This window comes from Heptranchias perlo, chromosome 35 (genome assembly GCF_035084215.1).
Source record: "Heptranchias perlo isolate sHepPer1 chromosome 35, sHepPer1.hap1, whole genome shotgun sequence".
Taxonomy (NCBI): Eukaryota; Metazoa; Chordata; class Chondrichthyes; order Hexanchiformes; family Hexanchidae; genus Heptranchias; species Heptranchias perlo.
Genome location: NC_090359.1, coordinates 26,506,162 through 26,525,184, shown reverse-complemented (window position 1 = coordinate 26,525,184; position 19,023 = coordinate 26,506,162). Strand labels below are relative to the sequence as shown.

Sequence of the window (19,023 nt, the reverse complement as noted above, 5' to 3'; positions counted from 1 at the left end):
AAATGACCCGTTTATCTCTACTCTCTGTTTTCTGTCCATTAATCAATTCTCTATCCATGCTAATATATTACCCCCAACACCGTGAGCCCTTATCTTGTGTAACAACCTTTTGTGTGGCACCTTACTGAATGCCTTTTGAAAATCTAAAGATACTACATCCACTGGTTTCCCTTTATCTACCCTGCTAGTTACATCCTGAAAAAATCTAATTGATTTGTCAAACACAGTTTCCCTTTCATAAAACCATGTTGACTCTGCCTAATCATGTTATGATTTGCTAAGTGCCCTGTTACCACGTCCTTAATAATGGATTCCAGCATTTTCCCGACGACTGGTGTCAGGCTAACTGGCCTGTAGTTCCCTGTTTTCTCTCTCCCTCCTTTCTTGAATATCGGTGTTACATTTGCTACCTTCCAATCCGCTGGGACCATTCAAGAATCTAGGGAATTTTGGAAGATCACAACCAATGCATCCACTATCTCTGCAGCCACCTCTTTTAGAACCCTAGGATGTAGGCCATCAGGTCTAGAGGATTCATCAGCTTTTAGTCCCATTAGTTCCTCCAGTACTGTTTCTTTACTAATATTAATTACTTTAAGTTCCTCACTCTCATTAGACCCTTGGTTCCCCACTATTTCTGTATGTTTTTTGTGTCCAGTCGATATGAAGATTAAAGTCTCCCACAATTATTGCATTACCTTTGTTACAGCCTCCTCATTTCTCGAAGGCAGTTTTGATGGGACAGGGTAGAGGGAGCTTTGCTCTGTATCGAACCCATGCCGTACCTAACCTGGGAGTATTTGATGGGATAGTGTAGAGGGAGCTTTACTCTGGATCTAACCCGTGCTGTACCTGACCTGGGAGTATTTGATGGACAGTGTAGAGGGAGCTTTCCTGTGTTCCATTCCCTAGCACTAATATTCCTCATCTTAATCAGCACCAAATTCAGAAAAGCAATCTCCCAGTCCAGCATGGTTGGAGTATAAATCATCCTTTAATACTTTGTGACAAGAAGTGATTCACTTAATCTTGTATTTTAAACTGCAGCTAACTGCACTGATTTCCAATTCGACACTTCGCTTGAAAAGGTGCAAGAACCCGTCGTGATTGGTGAGGTTTGCAATTTTTATACTTTATTGTTGCATTATTAATGTTGTGTTCCTATTAATGAATAACCTGTTATAAAATATAAATCTATAGATGCGCACACCTTTTTTAATACTTTTGACACTTTGGAGAAACTGTTTCCTCCAGAGGATGGGTCGGTAAGCAGAGGTCACAGATTTAAAATAATTAACAAAAGGAGTAGAGGGGAGAGTGGGAGAAATTATTTTTATGCAGCGAGTTGTTATGATCTGGAATTCACTGCCTGAAAGAGTGGTGGAAGCAGATTCACTAGAAACTTTCAAAAGGGAATTGGACATATACTTGAAAAGATAAAATCTGCAGGGCTATGGGGAAAGAGCAGGGGAGTGGGACTAATTGGATAGCTCTTGCCAAGAGCCAACCCAGACACGATGGGCTGAATGGCGTCCTTCTGTGGTGTAAGATTCCATGATTCTAAGTGTGACTGATACACACTAGATGCAAGACGCTATGAAATATTAAAAATCTTATGTCTGCACGCACTTGCTGTCTACAAAATTTTACTTCCAGTTGTCATGTTTTTGCCACACTTTTTGCATTAACTTCGTACAAAGGTAGATGTAGGAATTCATCTTGGAAAAAGTTGACAGGGAGTGAGTGCAGACGAGAGTTTTTAATATATTAGAGATCAATAATAACTGGTACTTTTTCTTATCGACAGATGTCTGTGCTTCACTGGTTCCCAAGAATGTAGCACAATATTATAAATTGGTTTTCTCCGCTAAGAAGGCCATATGTGCTTCAATCTGTCACGAAGCAAGGAATGACTCTCTGAAATGTGGGAATGGAAAGTGTGGAATGACAAGTAATCGACCCATGTGCTAGTAAGACTGAACGATCAATTAAACTTACTTCTCCATATCCTTATATATCTTTACAGCCACATTACAGTGCACTTCAGTGCAGTACTGAGGGAGGTGCTGTCTTTCTGATGAGATGTCAAACCAAGGCCCCATCTGCCCTCTCATGTAGATGTAAAAGATCCCGTGGCACTATTTTGAAGAAGAGCAGGGGAGTTCGCCACGGTGTCCTGGGGCCAATATTTATCCCTCAACCAACATCACTAAAACAGATTATATGGTCATTATCTCATTGATGTTTGTGGCACCTTGCTGTGTGCAAAGTGGCTGCCACGTTTCCGACATTATAACTGTGACGACACTTCAAAAGTATTTAATTGGCTGTAAAGCGCTTTGGGATGCCTGAGGTCGTGAAAGGTGCTATAGAAATCCAAGTCTTTCTTTCATTCTATAAAGCATCATATTAGCCTCGAACTGACCTCTAACTGAAGAATTCGCCTCTAACTGAACAATTAGTCTCTAACTGAACAATTAGCCCCTAACTGACTTCTAACTGAACAATTAGTCTCTAACTGACCTCGAACTGAAGAATTCGCCTCCAACTGAACAATTAGTCTCTAACTGAACAACTAGCCCCTAACTGACTTCTAACTGAACAATTAGTCTCTAACTGACCTCAAACTGGACAATTAGCTTCCAACTGAACAATTAGCCTCTAATTGATCTCTAACAGAACAATTAGCCTCTAACGAGACAATTAGCTGCTAACTGAACAATTAGCCTCTAATTGACCTTTAATTGAACAATTAGCCTCTAACTGACCACTAACGGAACAATTAGCCTCCAACTGACCCGGGAAGGGACAGCAACTACACTTTTCAGCCATAAGGGGACATGCCAGGTTATGCACACATGATACATTGTGTGTTGCACGGTATGAACCTCCTGTCCTCAGAGCCCTGTTGTACTGTGAGCAATAGCATGAGAGGTCTGCTAGTAATGGAGGATTTTTTCTCTTCACTTCTTCCCAGCTGTGACATGACTCAAGACTATTGGTACTTTGGAGATTTCTGTAACATCAAGATCCATAAGAACGGATTGATCGGTGGTTTATCAGCGACACTGATCCTGCTTATTCTGGGCCTTTTGGCCCTCAGTCTACCTTGTGAAGGTTCGAACGGCCATGAAACAAAACCAAATAAAAAGGTACGGTAAAATATGACCATCTAAAGGATTAAACCTTTGGCTCCCTTTCTTTGCGTTTCCTTGTCAAACTAAGTCGAATAGATCTTGAAAAAACCTTTGAAATAAAAAGGGGAGATTTAACAGAAAATCAAAGTCTCGATTTATAAATATCTGGAAGCTGCCTTGCTGGCTCAGTATGTAAATGCACCACCTGGTGAACCACTGAGCCATACAGTCCAGAAGAATCTCTGGTTACAATCACTCCAGGCGTGTTTATCGATTACATCTTTGGCACGACCGCACTTAGAACAATGTGCACAGTTCTGCTTGCTGCAGTACAGAAAGGATATTGCAGTTATTGAAAGGATACAGAAGAGATAAACCAGAATGATTGAGGGGATGGAGGGATTGGATTATGAGGAGCAATGATTTAAACTGAACATGTTCTCATTGGTAGAGAAGGTTGAAAGGTGATATGATTGCTGTTTTTCAGATTCTAAAAGCACGAGATAATGTAGACCATGACAAGCTGTTTCACCTTGTCCAGAACAGTATAACCAGAGGACACGGCCTGCGTTTGAAGGGGATAAATTCAAAACTAATCTGCGGAATCACTATATCAGTGAACCCATGGGTCAGTCTATGGAACAGGCTCCCTTGGGAGATGGCGGAAGCAGTTAGTATTGATTCATTCAAAAGTAAAACAGATAGATTTCTCACGGGAAATATCATTTTGAGATACAGTATATGAGTAATTTGAGACATGACATGCTAAGTGCATCAATCTTGGGGGGGGGAACAGGTGACTTTGGACCTAGGGTTCCCAAAGTTCTCCACCACTGGGGTTTACCTTGGTGTTGGCTGGGGAATTCTGGGATATTGGCCCAGTGAGGATGAGGGAACGGCGATATATGTCCAAGTCAGGAAGGTGTCCTGGAGAGGAACAGGAAGGTGATGGTGTTCCCATGCAGCCAACAGAGACCTTATGGGTTGAATTGAGAAATAGGAAAGGATCTAAGACTATAGTGGGAGTTGTGTATAGGACCCCTGGCAGCAGCTCTGAAGTGCTAGATTGTATAAATGCAGAGATTAGACAAGCGTGTAAGAAAGGCATTGTGGTCTTAATGGGGGACTTTAACCTTCACATAGATTGGGGAAAGCAGACTAGCAACTGTCAGAAAGGTAGTGAATTTCTTGAGTGTGTCCGGGATAGTTTTCTACAGCTGTATGTCCTAGAGGCAACAAGGGGGCAAGCCATACTAGATTTAGTAATGAGTAATGAACCAGATTTAGTTAACAGCTTAACTGTGCGTGAACATCTATCCAATAGTGATCATAACATGATCGAGTTCAATGTAGTGTTTGAAAGGGAAAAAAGTGAGTCAGCTGCTAAGATTCTAGACTTGGGTAAGGCCGACTTCAATGGGATGAGACAGAGACTGTCCACAGTAAACTGGGCAAATCTGTTAATGGGTAAAACGACTGATGATCAGTGGGAAATGTTCAAAGAAACATTTAACAAGACACAGAACCGGTTTATACCCCTGAGGGGCAAGAACTCTACTTGCCAAAAAAAACAGCCATGGACAACTAAAGAGGTAAGGGACAGTATAAGATGTAAGGAAAGGGCATACAAAAAGGCAAAAAATGGCACAGATCCTGGCGAATGGGAAAGATACAAAGATCAACAAAGGGTCACAAAACAGATAGTAAGAGCTACAAAAAGAGAGTATGAAAAGAAACTTGCAAGGGACATCAAAACCAATACGAAGAACTTTTATAGTTATATTAGGAAAAAGAGGGAGGTCAGGAGCAGTGTTGGCCCCTTAAAAACTGAAAGTGAGGATATTGTCATTGACAATGGGGAAATGGCGGACATGTTGAATAATTACTTTGGGTCAGTATTTACAGTAGAAAAAGATAGCATGCCGGAAATCCCAAGAAAACTAATATTGAATCGGGGACAGGGACTCGATAAAATTAACATAAGTAAAGCAACCGTAATGAAGAAAATAATAGCACTAAAGAGTGACAAATCCCCAGGACCAGATGGTTTCCATCCCAGAGTTTTAAAGGAAGTAGGTGAGCAGATTGCTGATGCCCTATCTATAATCTTTCAAAGTTCTCTAGATTCAGGAACTGTCCCTCCAGATTGGAAAATTGCACATGTCACTCCACTTTTTAAGAAAAGAGAGAGAGGGAAACCGGGGAATTATAGACCAGTTAGCCTAACATCTGATGTGGGGAAAATGCTGGCGTCTATAATTAAGATGTGGAGATGCCGGTGATGGACTGGGGTTGACAATTGTAAACAATTTTACAACACCAAGTTATAGTCCAACGATTTTATTTGAAATTTACAAGCTTTCGGAGGCTTCCTCCTTCCTCAGGTAAATGTGATTTATTTATTAACGACTTAGCGACTCACAATATTTATTAACGACTCACAATATTTATTAACGACTTAGATGAAGGCATAGAAAGTCTCATATCTAAGTTTGCTGATGACACAAAGATTGGTGGCATTGTAAGCAATGTAGAGGAAAACATAAAATTACAAAGCGATATTGATAGATTAGGTGAATGGGCAAAACTGTGGCAAATGGAATTCAATGGAGACATTTACGTGAGGAAGGAGGAAGCCTCCGAAAGCTTGTAAATTTCAAATAAAATCGTTGGACTATAACTTGGTGTTGTAAAATTGTCTATCATTAAGGATAGGGTGACTGAACACCTCGAGAATTTTCAGTTAATCAGGGAGAACCAGCATGGATTTGTGAAAGGTAGGTCATACCTTACAAACCTGATTGAATTTTTAGAAGAGGTGACGAAAGTAGTGGACAGGGGAATGTCAATGGGTGTTATTTATATGGACTTCCACAAGGCATTTGATAAGATCCCACATAAGAGACTGTTAGCTAAGATAGAAGCCCATGGAATTGAGGGAAAATTACGGACTTGGTTAGGAAGTTGGCTGAGCGAAAGGCGGCAGAGAGTAGGGATAATGGGTAAGTACTCACATTGGCAGGATGTGACTAGTGGAGTCCCGCAGGGATCTGTCTTGGGGCCTCAATTATTCACAATATTTATTAACGACTTAGATGAAGGCATAGAAAGTCTCATATCTAAGTTTGCTGATGACACAAAGATTGGTGGCATTGTAAGCAGTGTAGATGAAAACGTAAAATTACAAAGCGATATTGATAGATTAGGTGAATGGGCAAAACTGTGGCAAATGGAATTCAATGGAGACAAATGTGAGGTCATCCACTTTGGATCAAAAAAGGATAGAACAGGGTACTTTCTAAATGGTAAAAAGTTAAAAACTGTGGATGTCCAAAGGGACTTAGGGGTTCAGGTACATAGATCATTGAAGTGTCATGAACAGGTGCAGAAAATAATCAATAAGGCGAATGGAATGCTGGCCTTTATATCCAGAGGACTAGAGTACAAGGGGGCAGAAGTTATGCTGCAGCTATACAAAACCCTGGTTAGACCGCACCTGGAGTACTGTGAGCAGTTCTGGGCACCGCACCTTCGGAAGGACATATTGGCCTTGGAGGGAGTGCAGCGTAGGTTTACTAGAATGATACCCGGACTTCAAGGGTTAAGTTACGAGGAGAGATTACACAAATTGAGGTTGTATTCTCTAGAGTTTGGAAGGTTAAGGGGTGATCTGATCGAAGTTTATAAGATATTAAGGGGAACAGATAGGGTGGATAGAGAGAAACTATTTCCGCTGGTTGGGGATTCTAGGAGTAGGGGGCACAGTCTAAAAATTAGAGCCAGACCTTTCAGGAGTGAGATTAGAAAACATTTCTACACACAAAGGGTGGTAGAAGTTTGGAACTCTCTTCCGCAAACGGCAATTGATACTAGCTCAATTGCTAAATTTAAATGTGAGATAGATAGCTTTTAGGAAACCAAAGGTATTAAGGGATATGGGCCAAAGGCAGGTATATGGAGTTAGATCACAGATCAGCCATGATCTTATCAAATGGCGGAGCAGGCACGAGGGGCTGAATGGCCTACTCCTGTTCCTATGTTCCTATGTTTCTGCTCTTGACCTTCTCAGTGGGACTGAAGGGTGTTACTGAATACAACATATTCCATTTCCCACACCAGCCATTCCTGTGGCTCTTGAACCAAGTTGCTGTGGTGCGAGGGTTGGAAGGAACGACCCACCTGGTCATCTAGGCCCCTGCAAAGTAGTTTCCTTTTTTTCAAAGTGTAATTCTCTGACACTTGTATCTTTTAACAGAGAGGATGAACAATGCAAAATTATATCGGAGAAGTGGGCGGAAGACGATTGGGAATGGCACTCTCCTGGGACCATTGCTGCATCCAACAGAGGCGCCACAGGCTTCGATGGTAATGCTGATATTTACAATATCTTTCAATTTTACGGGGCCTTTACACAGACATGTACTGGCAATAAAATGGTCAAGAACGCATCGGATTTGAGCTGGTTGGTGTAGAAAAGTTGATTGTGATGAGGGTATGGTTTGAAAATAAAACTCACCGACAGTACAGCAGGCTGGAGATTATCGGTATTGTAAATGGGTTGAAGGCACAGAAACAGATAATAAACCAGATAATAAACCAATCACTCAGTACCTGAGGTCAAATTTTTGTAAAGATTTCAATGTCTTCTGTACCTGAAGGTGGAAAAATCCACTGACGGAAAGGGGTAGAGATTGTCCAACACATTCAGAAAAGACAGTTTTGTAATGGCTAGAGAGGAACTTATCGCGACAACGGTGGCTACCGGCCACAAACTCCCGGAGTTCCTTGACAGGGTTGAGGGGAGGCTCGGTAGAGTGCATGAGGGCATCCACCACCTCGCTGGCAATGGACTGCAAATCGTCCCCAGTGACCACCACCGAGACCCCGTCCTCCTCCGGGTCATCGCTGCCCGCGACCGACCCGCCCCCCGCAGGGAGAACGGATTTTACTGTTTTAATCTTTGGAAGGACAAAATGTTGACATACGGCCTGTTACATCCCCATGGTAAAGTAGCCAGTTGCAGCACCAAAGCAGTTTCAGGTACACAAGCAGCTGTATAGAATCTTACAACACAGGAAAAGCCCATTCAGCCCATCGTGTCTATGCCAGCTCCCTGAAAAAGCTATTCCCACTTACCCCAGACCCTTTTAAATGTTTCTTTTCCAAAGATTTTTCCACTTCCCTTTTAAAAAGCGTTAAGGATTCTGCTTCCCCCACTGTTTCTGATTGGCCAAGTTTCTGTGTAAAAAAAAATTCTCCCAACCTCTCCCTTCATTTCTTTGCTGCTGATCTTAAATTGATGCACTTTAGTTACCGACTCACCGACCAGTGGAAATAAATTTTCCCCCGATTTACCTTATCGAAACCCCAACTAATTTTGAACACCTCGATCAGATCTCCTCTTAACCTTCTTTGTTTTAATGAAAAGAGGCCCAGTTTCTGTAGTCTCCCCTCAGAACTAAAGCTTTTCAGCGTTGGCTCAGTCGGTAGCAATCTTGCCTCTGAAAAAGAAAGTTGTGGGTTCAAGTCCCACTCCCGAGACTTGAACACAAAATCTAGACTCAGTGCAGTACTGAGGCAGGATCAGATGTTTAACCGAGGCCCCATCTGCCCTCTCATGTGGATGTAAAAGATCCCATGGTGACTATTTCAAAGAAGAGCAATGGAGTTCTCCCTGGTGCCTTGGATATACTTATGCCTCAACCAACATCACTAAAACAGATTATGTGGTCATTATCTCATTGCTGTTTGTGAGACCTTACTGTGTGGAAATTGGCTGCCACATTTCCCTATATTACAACTGTGGCTGCTCTTCAAAAGAACTTCATTGGCTGTAATACGCTTTGGGACTTTTTTCTCATCCCTGCGATCATCCCAGTGAATCTCTGCATTCTCTAACAGGTCACAACATCTCTCCTAAAGTAAGGCTCCTAAAACTGGATCAATATTCGAATTGGAAGCCTAGCCAGTGATTTAAAAGGTGTTAGCAAGATATCTCGGGGCTCTGGACCGTATTAATGTAAGAGGGCTAAATTCAGCCCCAACAGAGAATCTCAAGTTGATAAGCCTGCAGTCTGCAAAGCCAAGTTTAACATTTACAGATGGACAGCTTGAGAACTTTTTTTAAAACTTCAATGAAATCTTTACAACAGCAGGAGAGAGTTCTGGCTCTGCCACTCTCTACCTGTCAGCTCCTTTGTCGCTGAGCAGAGGACAATGCGCAGCTGGGAGTATAACTCACGTTTGCCAGCTGCTCCTCACACTCCACAGCCTCCCCTGTGAGACTGGTGTCTGGTAGTGTGTGTGGCCCCTCCGGAATTTAATTTAATACAAGAACCACATCTAGTTTCTGCTCTTTTGAATGAAACAAAAGATGACCGACCCTGTTTCTGTAGGTTTCAAGGACCAGAACAGCAAGTTCGGTATGCCAGTTTCATTCACCCTGATTGTGTTGGCGGCACCAAAATGCTAACAGTAGTCAAGTAGCTCACAAGCCAAAGAACTATAGACCTTAACGCAGTTGCTGGCCTAATATCTGCTTCGACAGAGGCCTTGCAGTTGATGTCCCACTGTGCGATGTCGGCAACAAAACACATCAGCACATTTGGTGAAATTCCCTCATCTACTGTTTCAACAAGGTGGGTGAATGGATCCTATCGCCAATCTTATACAGTTGGATACAGCTCAATGTTCTTTATCTTCTAGTCGTTACCCTACCTGTGGCACTTTCCACTAAGGTCCCAGCTGCTTGTTCAGGTGGATGTAAAGGATACTATTCAAAGAGCAGGGAGTTCTCCCTGGTGTCCTGGCCAACATTCCTCTCTCAACCACTAGAAAAAACAGATTAATTGGTCATTTACCTCATTGCTGTTTGTGGGATCTTGCCATGCGCACATTGGCTGTCGCATTTCCTACATTACAGCACTTTGAAAGTACTTAATTGGCTATGATGCGCTTTAGGACGCCGAGGACGAAAAAGGTGCTATATACACACAAGTTTGTTCTTTCTTGACTTGATGGCCATTGTATATGTTTGTAACACAGGTCTGACTGGTGAAAGGGAATCGTTCCCCTCTTCCATGAGAGGTACAACACCGGTACTGGAATCGGTCTTCACCGCTAAGCAGGTCTGTGTTTAAACCATCGTTTGGCTATGATAATATAATGGGCCAGTTAGTCTACCATTCTCACATTAACAAAAGTGGTCTACAGATTGGCCTCTGCTTGTAACTCCTTGAGGACTGGACAGGCTAGCAAGGTTAGAAAAACCAGCAGGAAATGACTGACTTTCTTTCTCTTTTCTCAAGAAGTCAGGCACAAAAATGTGCACATGCGACGATGCATCTCAAAACTTTTCTGTGTGCTAGCAGACATCCCATGGCATTGCTCACTGTGTGCCAGAGGATACAGTGGTATTAGGTGCAATGGAGCAACATGCCCCGAAGTGGCCATAGCCTGTGACTAGTGTCACCGGGACCTGTCGACATGAAGAATTTCAATTATACGTGATTACATAGGCATTTCCAATGTTAAATGTTGACATAAAAAAGTGAACAAAAATTATGACAACAGGAAGTGAAGTTGTGAACAGGAAATGCATGCTTACACAAGATTTTTAAAATAATGCTAATTGATCTCCTATGGTGGTGCAAATGGGGAGTCCAGACCAAGTGTCGTCTTTCGGTGAATCAGGGTTAGAGGACAGGGGTTAATTGGACCAAGGCACACAGACATAATTCAGTCCACATTTTAAAGTCATATATTCTGTTCCTATTTTAATATTTCCATTATATTTCCTATGTCCAGATTTATAATGGGAACTGCCCATGTAAACTTGTCAAGCTGGAGGGAGAGTGTAATTATAGCGTGACAAGTTTACATGGACAGTTCCCATTCCAAATGTGGACATCGGAATTTGTAATGGAAATAGCTGACAGGAAGTGCATGGAGATAAAGGATTTTTTATCCAGAGAGAAATAAAAGATTTACCTCTTTCTCTTGCAGGTGAAAATCCAGAGACCACAGATTTATTCATTTGACATCAACTCCGATTCTCAATTGTAATACGTTCACATCACCAACCTTTGCATATTTTTGATATGTACCTTTTCCATTCTGTTTTGTAAAGTGTGTTTTTGGTATAACACCACCTGTGGACTCTACCATTAAAGTGATTGTGCATTACTTTGAGGGATCTCAGTCTGCCTTTCTTTGGAAACATTGGGTTGCCCCCGGAGTCATCAAACCAAAAAATCTTGAAAAAGTGCCCCCTTTTTAGAGGGGCACAACTAATAGAAACCCAAATCATAAAAAACAAAGGAAATGTATCAAATTAAATAATAATGTTGCCACCTATATCCAATATGCCCTCCAGTCCCTGCGGTGCCCACCGGTCGCAAAAGACCTCAAGTGTACCGGCGGTAGTGGGAGGGGATAGTATAGTCATGGGGATAGATACTGTTCTCTGTAGTCACGACCGTGAGTCCCGAAGGCTGTGTTGCCTATCTGGTGCAAAGGTTAAGGATATCTCCTCACGGCTGGCAAAGAACTTGGAGTACGAGGGACAGGATCCAGTTGTTGTAGTCCACGTAGGAACCAATGACATAGGTAGAACTAGGAATGTGTTTCTGCTGAGGGAGTTCGAGGAGCTAGGATCTAAATTAATGTGCAGAACCTCAAAGGTAATAATCTTTGGATTACTACCTGAGCCACGCACAAATTGGCACAGGGACAAACAGATCAGTGAGTTAAATGAGTGACTCAAAGAGTGATGTCGGAGGAAGGGGTTTCGATTCATGGGGCACTGGCACCAGAACTGGAGAACAAGGGAGCTGTACCGTTGAAACGGCCTCCACTTAAACCGGGCTGGGACCAGTGTCCTGGCGAATCGAATAACCAGGGCTGTTGATAGGGCTTTAAACTAAAAGGGGGGGAGGGGTCAGGTGAGGGTAAATTTAGAAATCTAAAGAGAAAAGATAAGGCAATAGAGCAGTGTAGCGATTTGGATAAGCAGCGTGTGACAGGAAGGGACAGAGAACTTAACGGAAATAGCGCATCAATGAATAAGGTCAAAGCCGGGAATAATGGTAAAAAGTTAAAATTGAAGGCTCTTTATCTGAATGCATGAATCATTCGTAACAAGATAGATGAATTAGTGGAACAAATAGAGATAAATGGGTTTGATCTGATAGCCATTACGGAGACGTGGTTGCAAGGTGACCAAGGTCGGAACTAAATATTCCAGGGTACTTGACGTTTCGGTAAGACAGGCAGAATGGAAAAGGGAGGGGAGCAGCCCTGATAATAAAGGATGACATAAGGACAGTAGTGAGAAAGGATCTTGGCTCGGAAGATCAGGAAGTAGAATCTGTATGGGTGGAGATAAGAAATAACAAGGGGCAGAAGACACTGGTGGGAGTAGATTATAGGCCCTCTAACAGTAGCTATACCGTTGGACAGAGTATTAATCAAGAAACAATACGAGCTTGTAACAAAGGTAATGCAATAATCGTGGGGAACTTTAATCTTCATACAGACCGGGCAATTCAAATTGGCAATGGTAGTCTGGAGGACGAGTTCATGGAATGCCTTTGAGACAGTTTCCTGGAACAATACGTCATGGAACTAACCAGGGAACAGGCTAATTTAGATCATGTCTATTGTAATGAGACAGGGTTAATTAATAATCTCATAGTATAGGATTCTCTGGGGAAGAGTGATCGTAACATGATGAAAGATCACATTGAGTTTGAGAGTGACATACTTAAATCCAAAACTAGAGTCTTAAACTTAAATGAAGCCAATTACATACGTATGAGGGACGAGTTGGCTGAGGTAGATTGGGAAATTTGATTAAAAGATATGACCATAGATAAGCAGTGGCAGACTTTTAAAGAAATATTTCAGAGTTGTCAATGAATATACATTCCATTGAGAAATAAAAACTGCGCAAGTAAAGCGATCCATCCGTGGCTAACTAAAGAAGTTAAGGATAGTATTAAATTTTTAAAAAGAGGCCTATAATGTTGCGAAGAATAGTAGTAAGTCTGAGGATTAGAAGAGTTTTAGAAAATAGCAAAGGATGATGAAAAAATTAATAAAAATGGAGAAAATAGAATATGAGAGTGAACTAGCAAGAAATATAAAAACAGATTATAAGAGCTTCTACAAGTATGGAAAAAGGAAGAGAGTAGCAAAAGTAAACATTGGTCCTTTAGAAGCTGAGACAGGAGAAATTATAATGGGGAATAAGGAAATGGCAGAGATATTAAACAAATATTTTGTATCTGTCTTCACAGTAGAAGACACAAAAAGCATACCAAAAATAATGGGGAACCAACGGTCTAATGAGAGTGAGGAACTTAAAACAATTAATATCAGAGGAAAAAAAGTACTGGGAAAATTAATGGGACTAAGAGCCGATAAATCCCCTGGACCTGATGGCCCACAACCTAGGGATCTAAAAGTGGTGGCTGCAGAGATAGTGGATGCATTGGCTGTGATCTACCAAAATTCCCTAGATTCTAGAACGGTCCCAGCAGATTGGAAGGTAGCAAATGTAACCCCGCTATTCAAGAAATGAGGGAAAGAGAAAACAGGGAACTACAGGCCAGTCAGCCTGACATCAGTAATCGGGAAAATGCTGGAATCCATTATTAAGGGAGTTGTAACATGGCACTCAGAAAATCATAATATGATTAGGCAGAGTCAACATGGTTTTATGAGCGGGAAATTGTGTTTAACAAATTTATGAAGAGTTCTTTGAGGATGTAACTAGCAGGGTAGATAAAGGGGAACCAGTGGATGTAGGAAATTTGGATTTTCAAAAGACATTCGATAAGGTGCCACACGAAAGGTTGTTACACAAGATAAGGGCTCATGGGGTTGGGGGTAATATATTAGCATGGATAGAGGATTGGTTAATGGACAGAAAACAGACAGTAGGGATAAACGGGGCATTTTCAGGTTGGCAGGCTGTAACTAGTGGGGTGCCAGAAGGATCAGTGCTGGGGCCTCAGCTATTTACAATCTATATTAATGACTTAGATGAAGGGACCGAGTGTAATGTATCCAAGTTTGCTGACGATACAAAGGTAGGTGGGAAATTAAGCTGTGAGGAGGACAAAAAGAGTCTGCAAAGGGATATAGACAGATTGGCAAGAAGGTGGCAGATGGAGTATAATATGGGGAAATGTGAGGTTATTCACTTTGGTAGGAAGAATAGAAAACAGAATATTTTTTAAATGATGAAAAACTATTAAATGTTCGTGCTCAGAGAGATCTGGGTGTCCTTGCACAAGAAACACAGAAAGTTAGCATGCAGGGACAGCAAGCAATTAGGACGGCAAATGGCATGTTGGCCTTTATTGCAAGGGGGTTGGAATACAAAAGTAAGGATGTCTTACCACAATTGTACAGGGCTTTGGTGAGACCACACCTGGAGTGCTGTGTACAGTTTTGGTCTCCTTATCTGAGGAAGGATATACTTGCCTAAGAGGTGGTGCAACAAAGATTCACTAGATTGATTCCTGGGATGAGAGGATTGTCCTGTGAGGAGAGATTAAGTAGAATGGGCCTATACTCTCTTGAGCTTAGAAGAATGAGAGGTGCTCTCATTGAAACATATAAGATTCTGAGGTGGCTTGACAGGGTAGATGCTGAGAGGTTGTTTCCCCTGGTGAGTCTAGAACTAGGGGGCATAGTCTCAGGATAAGCTGTCGGCCATTTAAGACTGAGATGAGGAGGAATTTCTAATTTCTTCAGAGGGTTGTGAACCTTTGGAATTCTCTACCCCAGAGGGCTGTGGATGCTGAGTCATTGAATATATTCAAGGCTGTGATAAATAGATTTTTGGACTCCAGGGGAATCAAGTGATATGGGGATCAGGCGGGAAAGTGAAGTTGAGGTCAAAGATCAGCCATGATCTTATCGAATGGTGGAGCAGGCTCGAGAGGCCCTATCACCTACTCCTGCTCCAATTTTTTATGATGTGGAGATGCCGGTGATGGACTGGGGTTGACAAATGTAAGGAATCTTACAACACCAGGTTATAGTCCAATTGTTTTATTTGAAAATCACAAGCTTTCGGAGGCTTTCTCCTTCGTCAGGTGAGCGAGTGTCGGTAACCTTCCATGGAATCACACACTCGCTCACCTGACGAAGGAGAAAGCCTCCGAAAGCTTGTGATTTTCAAATAAAACAGTTGGACTATAACCTGGTGTTGTAAGATTCCTTCCAATTTTTTATGTTCTTATGACAATGCGTGCTCTTTCTCCAGGGCCACCCGGGCACGGGCAAGACCGCAGAAGAGAGGCAGGCAGCCAGAATGACTCCCTCACGAGGCTGCATCCAACCTGGACCTGTGGATGGCCACCTTGGCCAGGCCCAGGAGCAGACCCACGAGGAGGCCCTCCGACTTGCCCTCCACTCTCCGCACCGGGTGGCTAAAGATCAGGGAGCATGGGACTGAAGTGGAGCCAGAAGTTCAGGAGTAGCCCCTTCAAATAATGAAACAGGGACTGCAACCACTCACACTCCGTGCAGGTGTGGTGCACGGACTCATCCAGGCCGCAAATGTTACAGGCGGCCTGGGAGTACGTGAAGCAACTTAAAAAACGGTTTGACAGGAATGCTCTGTGCATCACTCTCCATTGATTACAAGCATCTACGCTATGGATCAGACACTTCCTGATCCCCTACAACAACACATAGTTACAGAGCACCCGCCACACAGACACATATCATCATGCGATACACGGGCAGAAAGGACAGGCACCAAGCAGGAAGTGAAGCAATTATGGGCTGGGTGAGAAACCAAAGGCCCAGTCGATGAGCTGAGTTTTTAAGGAGACTTCTGAAGGCAGTGAGAGAGGTGAGGAATAGGACCAGCGTAAGGAGACAGTTGTAGACAGTAGCGATGCAATGACAACAGTTCCAGCCAAGTATCCGTTAAAGGATCCAATCTGCTCTTTAACCACCGCCCCCCCCCCCCCCCCACAAACACTTGCTTTAGATTCCGAGCAATACTGCTCTTTCTGTTGCCTTGTTACCTATTTTAATACCCATGGGAGCTTTCCTCAGCTCATGAAGGCCCAAATCCCAATCCTTGATGTGTGTGTTATCCTCCAGCCTTTAAATATTCCTCCTTGGCCTTCAATCAGTTTTGACCGGCCACCTTGTCCAATTACTGAGACGTGAGTCTTTGAATAGTTCTCTACTTTTCTCACCAGGATATATTTTTTCAATTCTTCTCCCTCATTATTAATCTTGAAAACATTCAGTTCTTTTTGTTATTTATTTTTGGTTCCGTTTCCCATTTAAGCATCCCTCGATCCCTTAGAGATTTCAGCACAGAGGCAGGCCATCAGGCCCATTGTACCTCTGCTCACTCCACACAGATACTGAACTCATCTCCCTGCTCATTCTCGATATCATAGAAAGGTTACAGCATGGAAGGAGGCCATTCGTCCCATCGAGTCTGTGCTGGCTCTATGCAAGAGCAATCCAGCTAGTCCCACTCTCTCGCCCTTTCCCCGTAGCTCTGCAAATGTTTTCCTTTCAAGTACTTATCCAGTTCCCTTTTGAAGGCCATGATTGAATCTGCCTCCAGCACCCCCCCCCCACCCCCGGCAGTGCATTCCAGATCCTAACCACTCACTGTGTAAAAAAATTTTTCCTCATGTCACCTTTGGTTCTTTTCCCAATCACCTACATCCTTTCATTTATTTTTAAAGTATATTTATATTTATTTTAATTGCCTCTTAACTCCCAGGAATGACTTAGTTTGAATATCTGGTAACCAGTCTCATTATAAAAAAGTCCTTCCTGTTTCTCGTACTGTTTATGCCCCATTGATACCCATTCACTGACCAGTGTGAATCTTTCAGTTTCTCAGGGTCAGCATCTTTTTTAAAAAAAACTTTTTAAATCATTTCTGCTGCTGACGATAGGGACTGGGGGCAGCAGGTGTGCATTAAATCCACCAATACAAATAGAAATCAAGGACAACTAGCGACAGAAAGGAAAATGAACCCAACCCTTGATAATTGCAAGTTTCGAGTGCTGTGTAACAGGTACAGGGGCGGTTAACAGGATGTAGGGAGCACTACTTGAAGATGTACAGGGAGGAGCTGAGTCTACCTCCTCTGGACCGAAGATTGCAGCCAATGAGACCCCCGCAATATATAAATTGCTGTAAACTGACATGTATTTTAAGTGCCTTTCACACCAGTTCACCTCGAAATAAACTGCTTGAGCATCGCACATGTTATGTTGCTGAATGATTGTCTGCCTGAAGAGGAAATCCAGTCTCCTCAAAGACTGACAACAGAACTTGTCTGTGTGTAACCCACAGGTAATCGAGCTGCTCCACAGCTACGTGCCGAGTTCAGCAGTTTAATATATGAAGCTGGGATTACACAGTTTAACACTTCTGTTAAATGTGACTGAGTCCAGTGATACAGAGAGACACCAGCAGAGTGAGTTAAAGGTGTAATAAAAACAGAAAATGATGGAAATACTCAGCAAGTTAGGCAGCATCTGTAGAGAAAGAAACAGAGTTAACGTTTCAGATTGACATCACCGTCTTTTGCTCCAATCAGCAGTCGATCCACAGACTGATGGGCATCCGCGACTGTTTCGAGTTGGCCTCAGGTCAGAGTGAACCGAAGTAAGAGTGAGGCCATGTTCTTTGGCAGGTGGGAGACCTGATCCTTTGTCCCCTTCACCGTCAGGTCCGACTACCTGAAGGTGCTGGGGATCTGGTACGGGAGGCCCCTGGCTTGCACGAAGAACGGGGAGGACCGGGTCGCCAAGGCCAAAAAGAAGCTTGGTATGTGGGTTGGGGGCAGGGGGCGCTCCCTCTCCATAACTGGCAGGAACCTGGTGATAAGGTGTGAGGTACTCGCTCCACGTGGCCAGGGTCTGGCCCATTCCCCACAACTCCACTGTCACCATCACCCAAACTATCTTCCACTTTGCCTGGAGGTCCAAGGTAGAACGCATCCGCAGGGACACCATGTACAAGCCCCCAGACAAAGTGGGGAAGAGCATCCGCAATGCTGCCCTGATCCTGATGGCCATCTTTGTGTGTGGCTGCCTCAGGATGTGTGTAGAGCCCCAGTACGCAAACACCAAGTGTCACTACGTGCTGAGCTTCTACCTGTCCATCACACTGAGAAGGCTGGGTCTGGCCACGCTGGCCGAGCAGATGCAGGACGTCCCGTCCAGCTGGACCGTCCCCCACCACCTGTCCCACGTGGAGAAGTTCCTGAGGAGGAACCTCTTCAACCACAAGGCCGTCAGACTGTGGTCGGCACAGAACGTTCTGAGAGTCGTGCAGGGAAAGGAGAGGGTGGACCCGATCGGGCAGTTCCCCAACCAGACAGTCGATAACATTTGGCCGAACATCTCGTCTAATCAAAAGACGAGGTGCTGTTCCCCGAGCTTCCGTTGAGCTTCATTGGAACAGTGTAAGAGGCCGAGGATAGAGAGGTCAGAGTGGGAGTGGGAAGGGGAATTAAAATGGCGAGCGACCGGCAGGTCAGGGTCACACTTGTGGACTGAGTGGAGGTGTTCAGCAAAGCGATCACCCAATCTGCGTTTGGTCTCCCTGATGTAGAGGAGAGACCGCATTGTGTGCAGCAAATACAATATACTAAATTGAAAGAAGTACAAGAAAATCATTGTTTCACCTGGAAAGAGTGTTTAGGGCCCTGAACGGTGGGAAGGGAGGAGGTGAAAGGGCAGGTGTTGCATCTCCTGCACTCGCACGGGAAGGTGTTCTCGGAAGGAGAGTGGGTGATGGAAGGGTGGATCAGGGTGTCACGGACAGAATGGTTCCTTCGGAATACTGAAAGGTGAGGGCGGGGGGGTGGGTGGAGATGTG

General features: G+C 43.5%; 1 protein-coding gene across 1 annotated transcript in view; it reads left to right on the top strand.

Annotated features, from left to right (window-relative positions):
• Nucleotides 1–15,606, top strand: part of LOC137302318 (mucin-2-like) — a 41,894-nt gene extending 26,288 nt beyond the window's left edge. Inside the window, exons 7-10 of the mRNA XM_067971956.1 lie at nt 1,048–1,110; nt 1,808–1,970; nt 2,978–3,152; nt 15,415–15,606. Coding sequence (XP_067828057.1) covers nt 1,048–1,110; nt 1,808–1,970; nt 2,978–3,152; nt 15,415–15,606 — 593 coding nt within the window. The remainder of the gene's footprint in view (nt 1–1,047; nt 1,111–1,807; nt 1,971–2,977; nt 3,153–15,414) is intronic.
• The last annotated feature ends 3,417 nt before the right edge of the window (nt 15,607–19,023 follow it).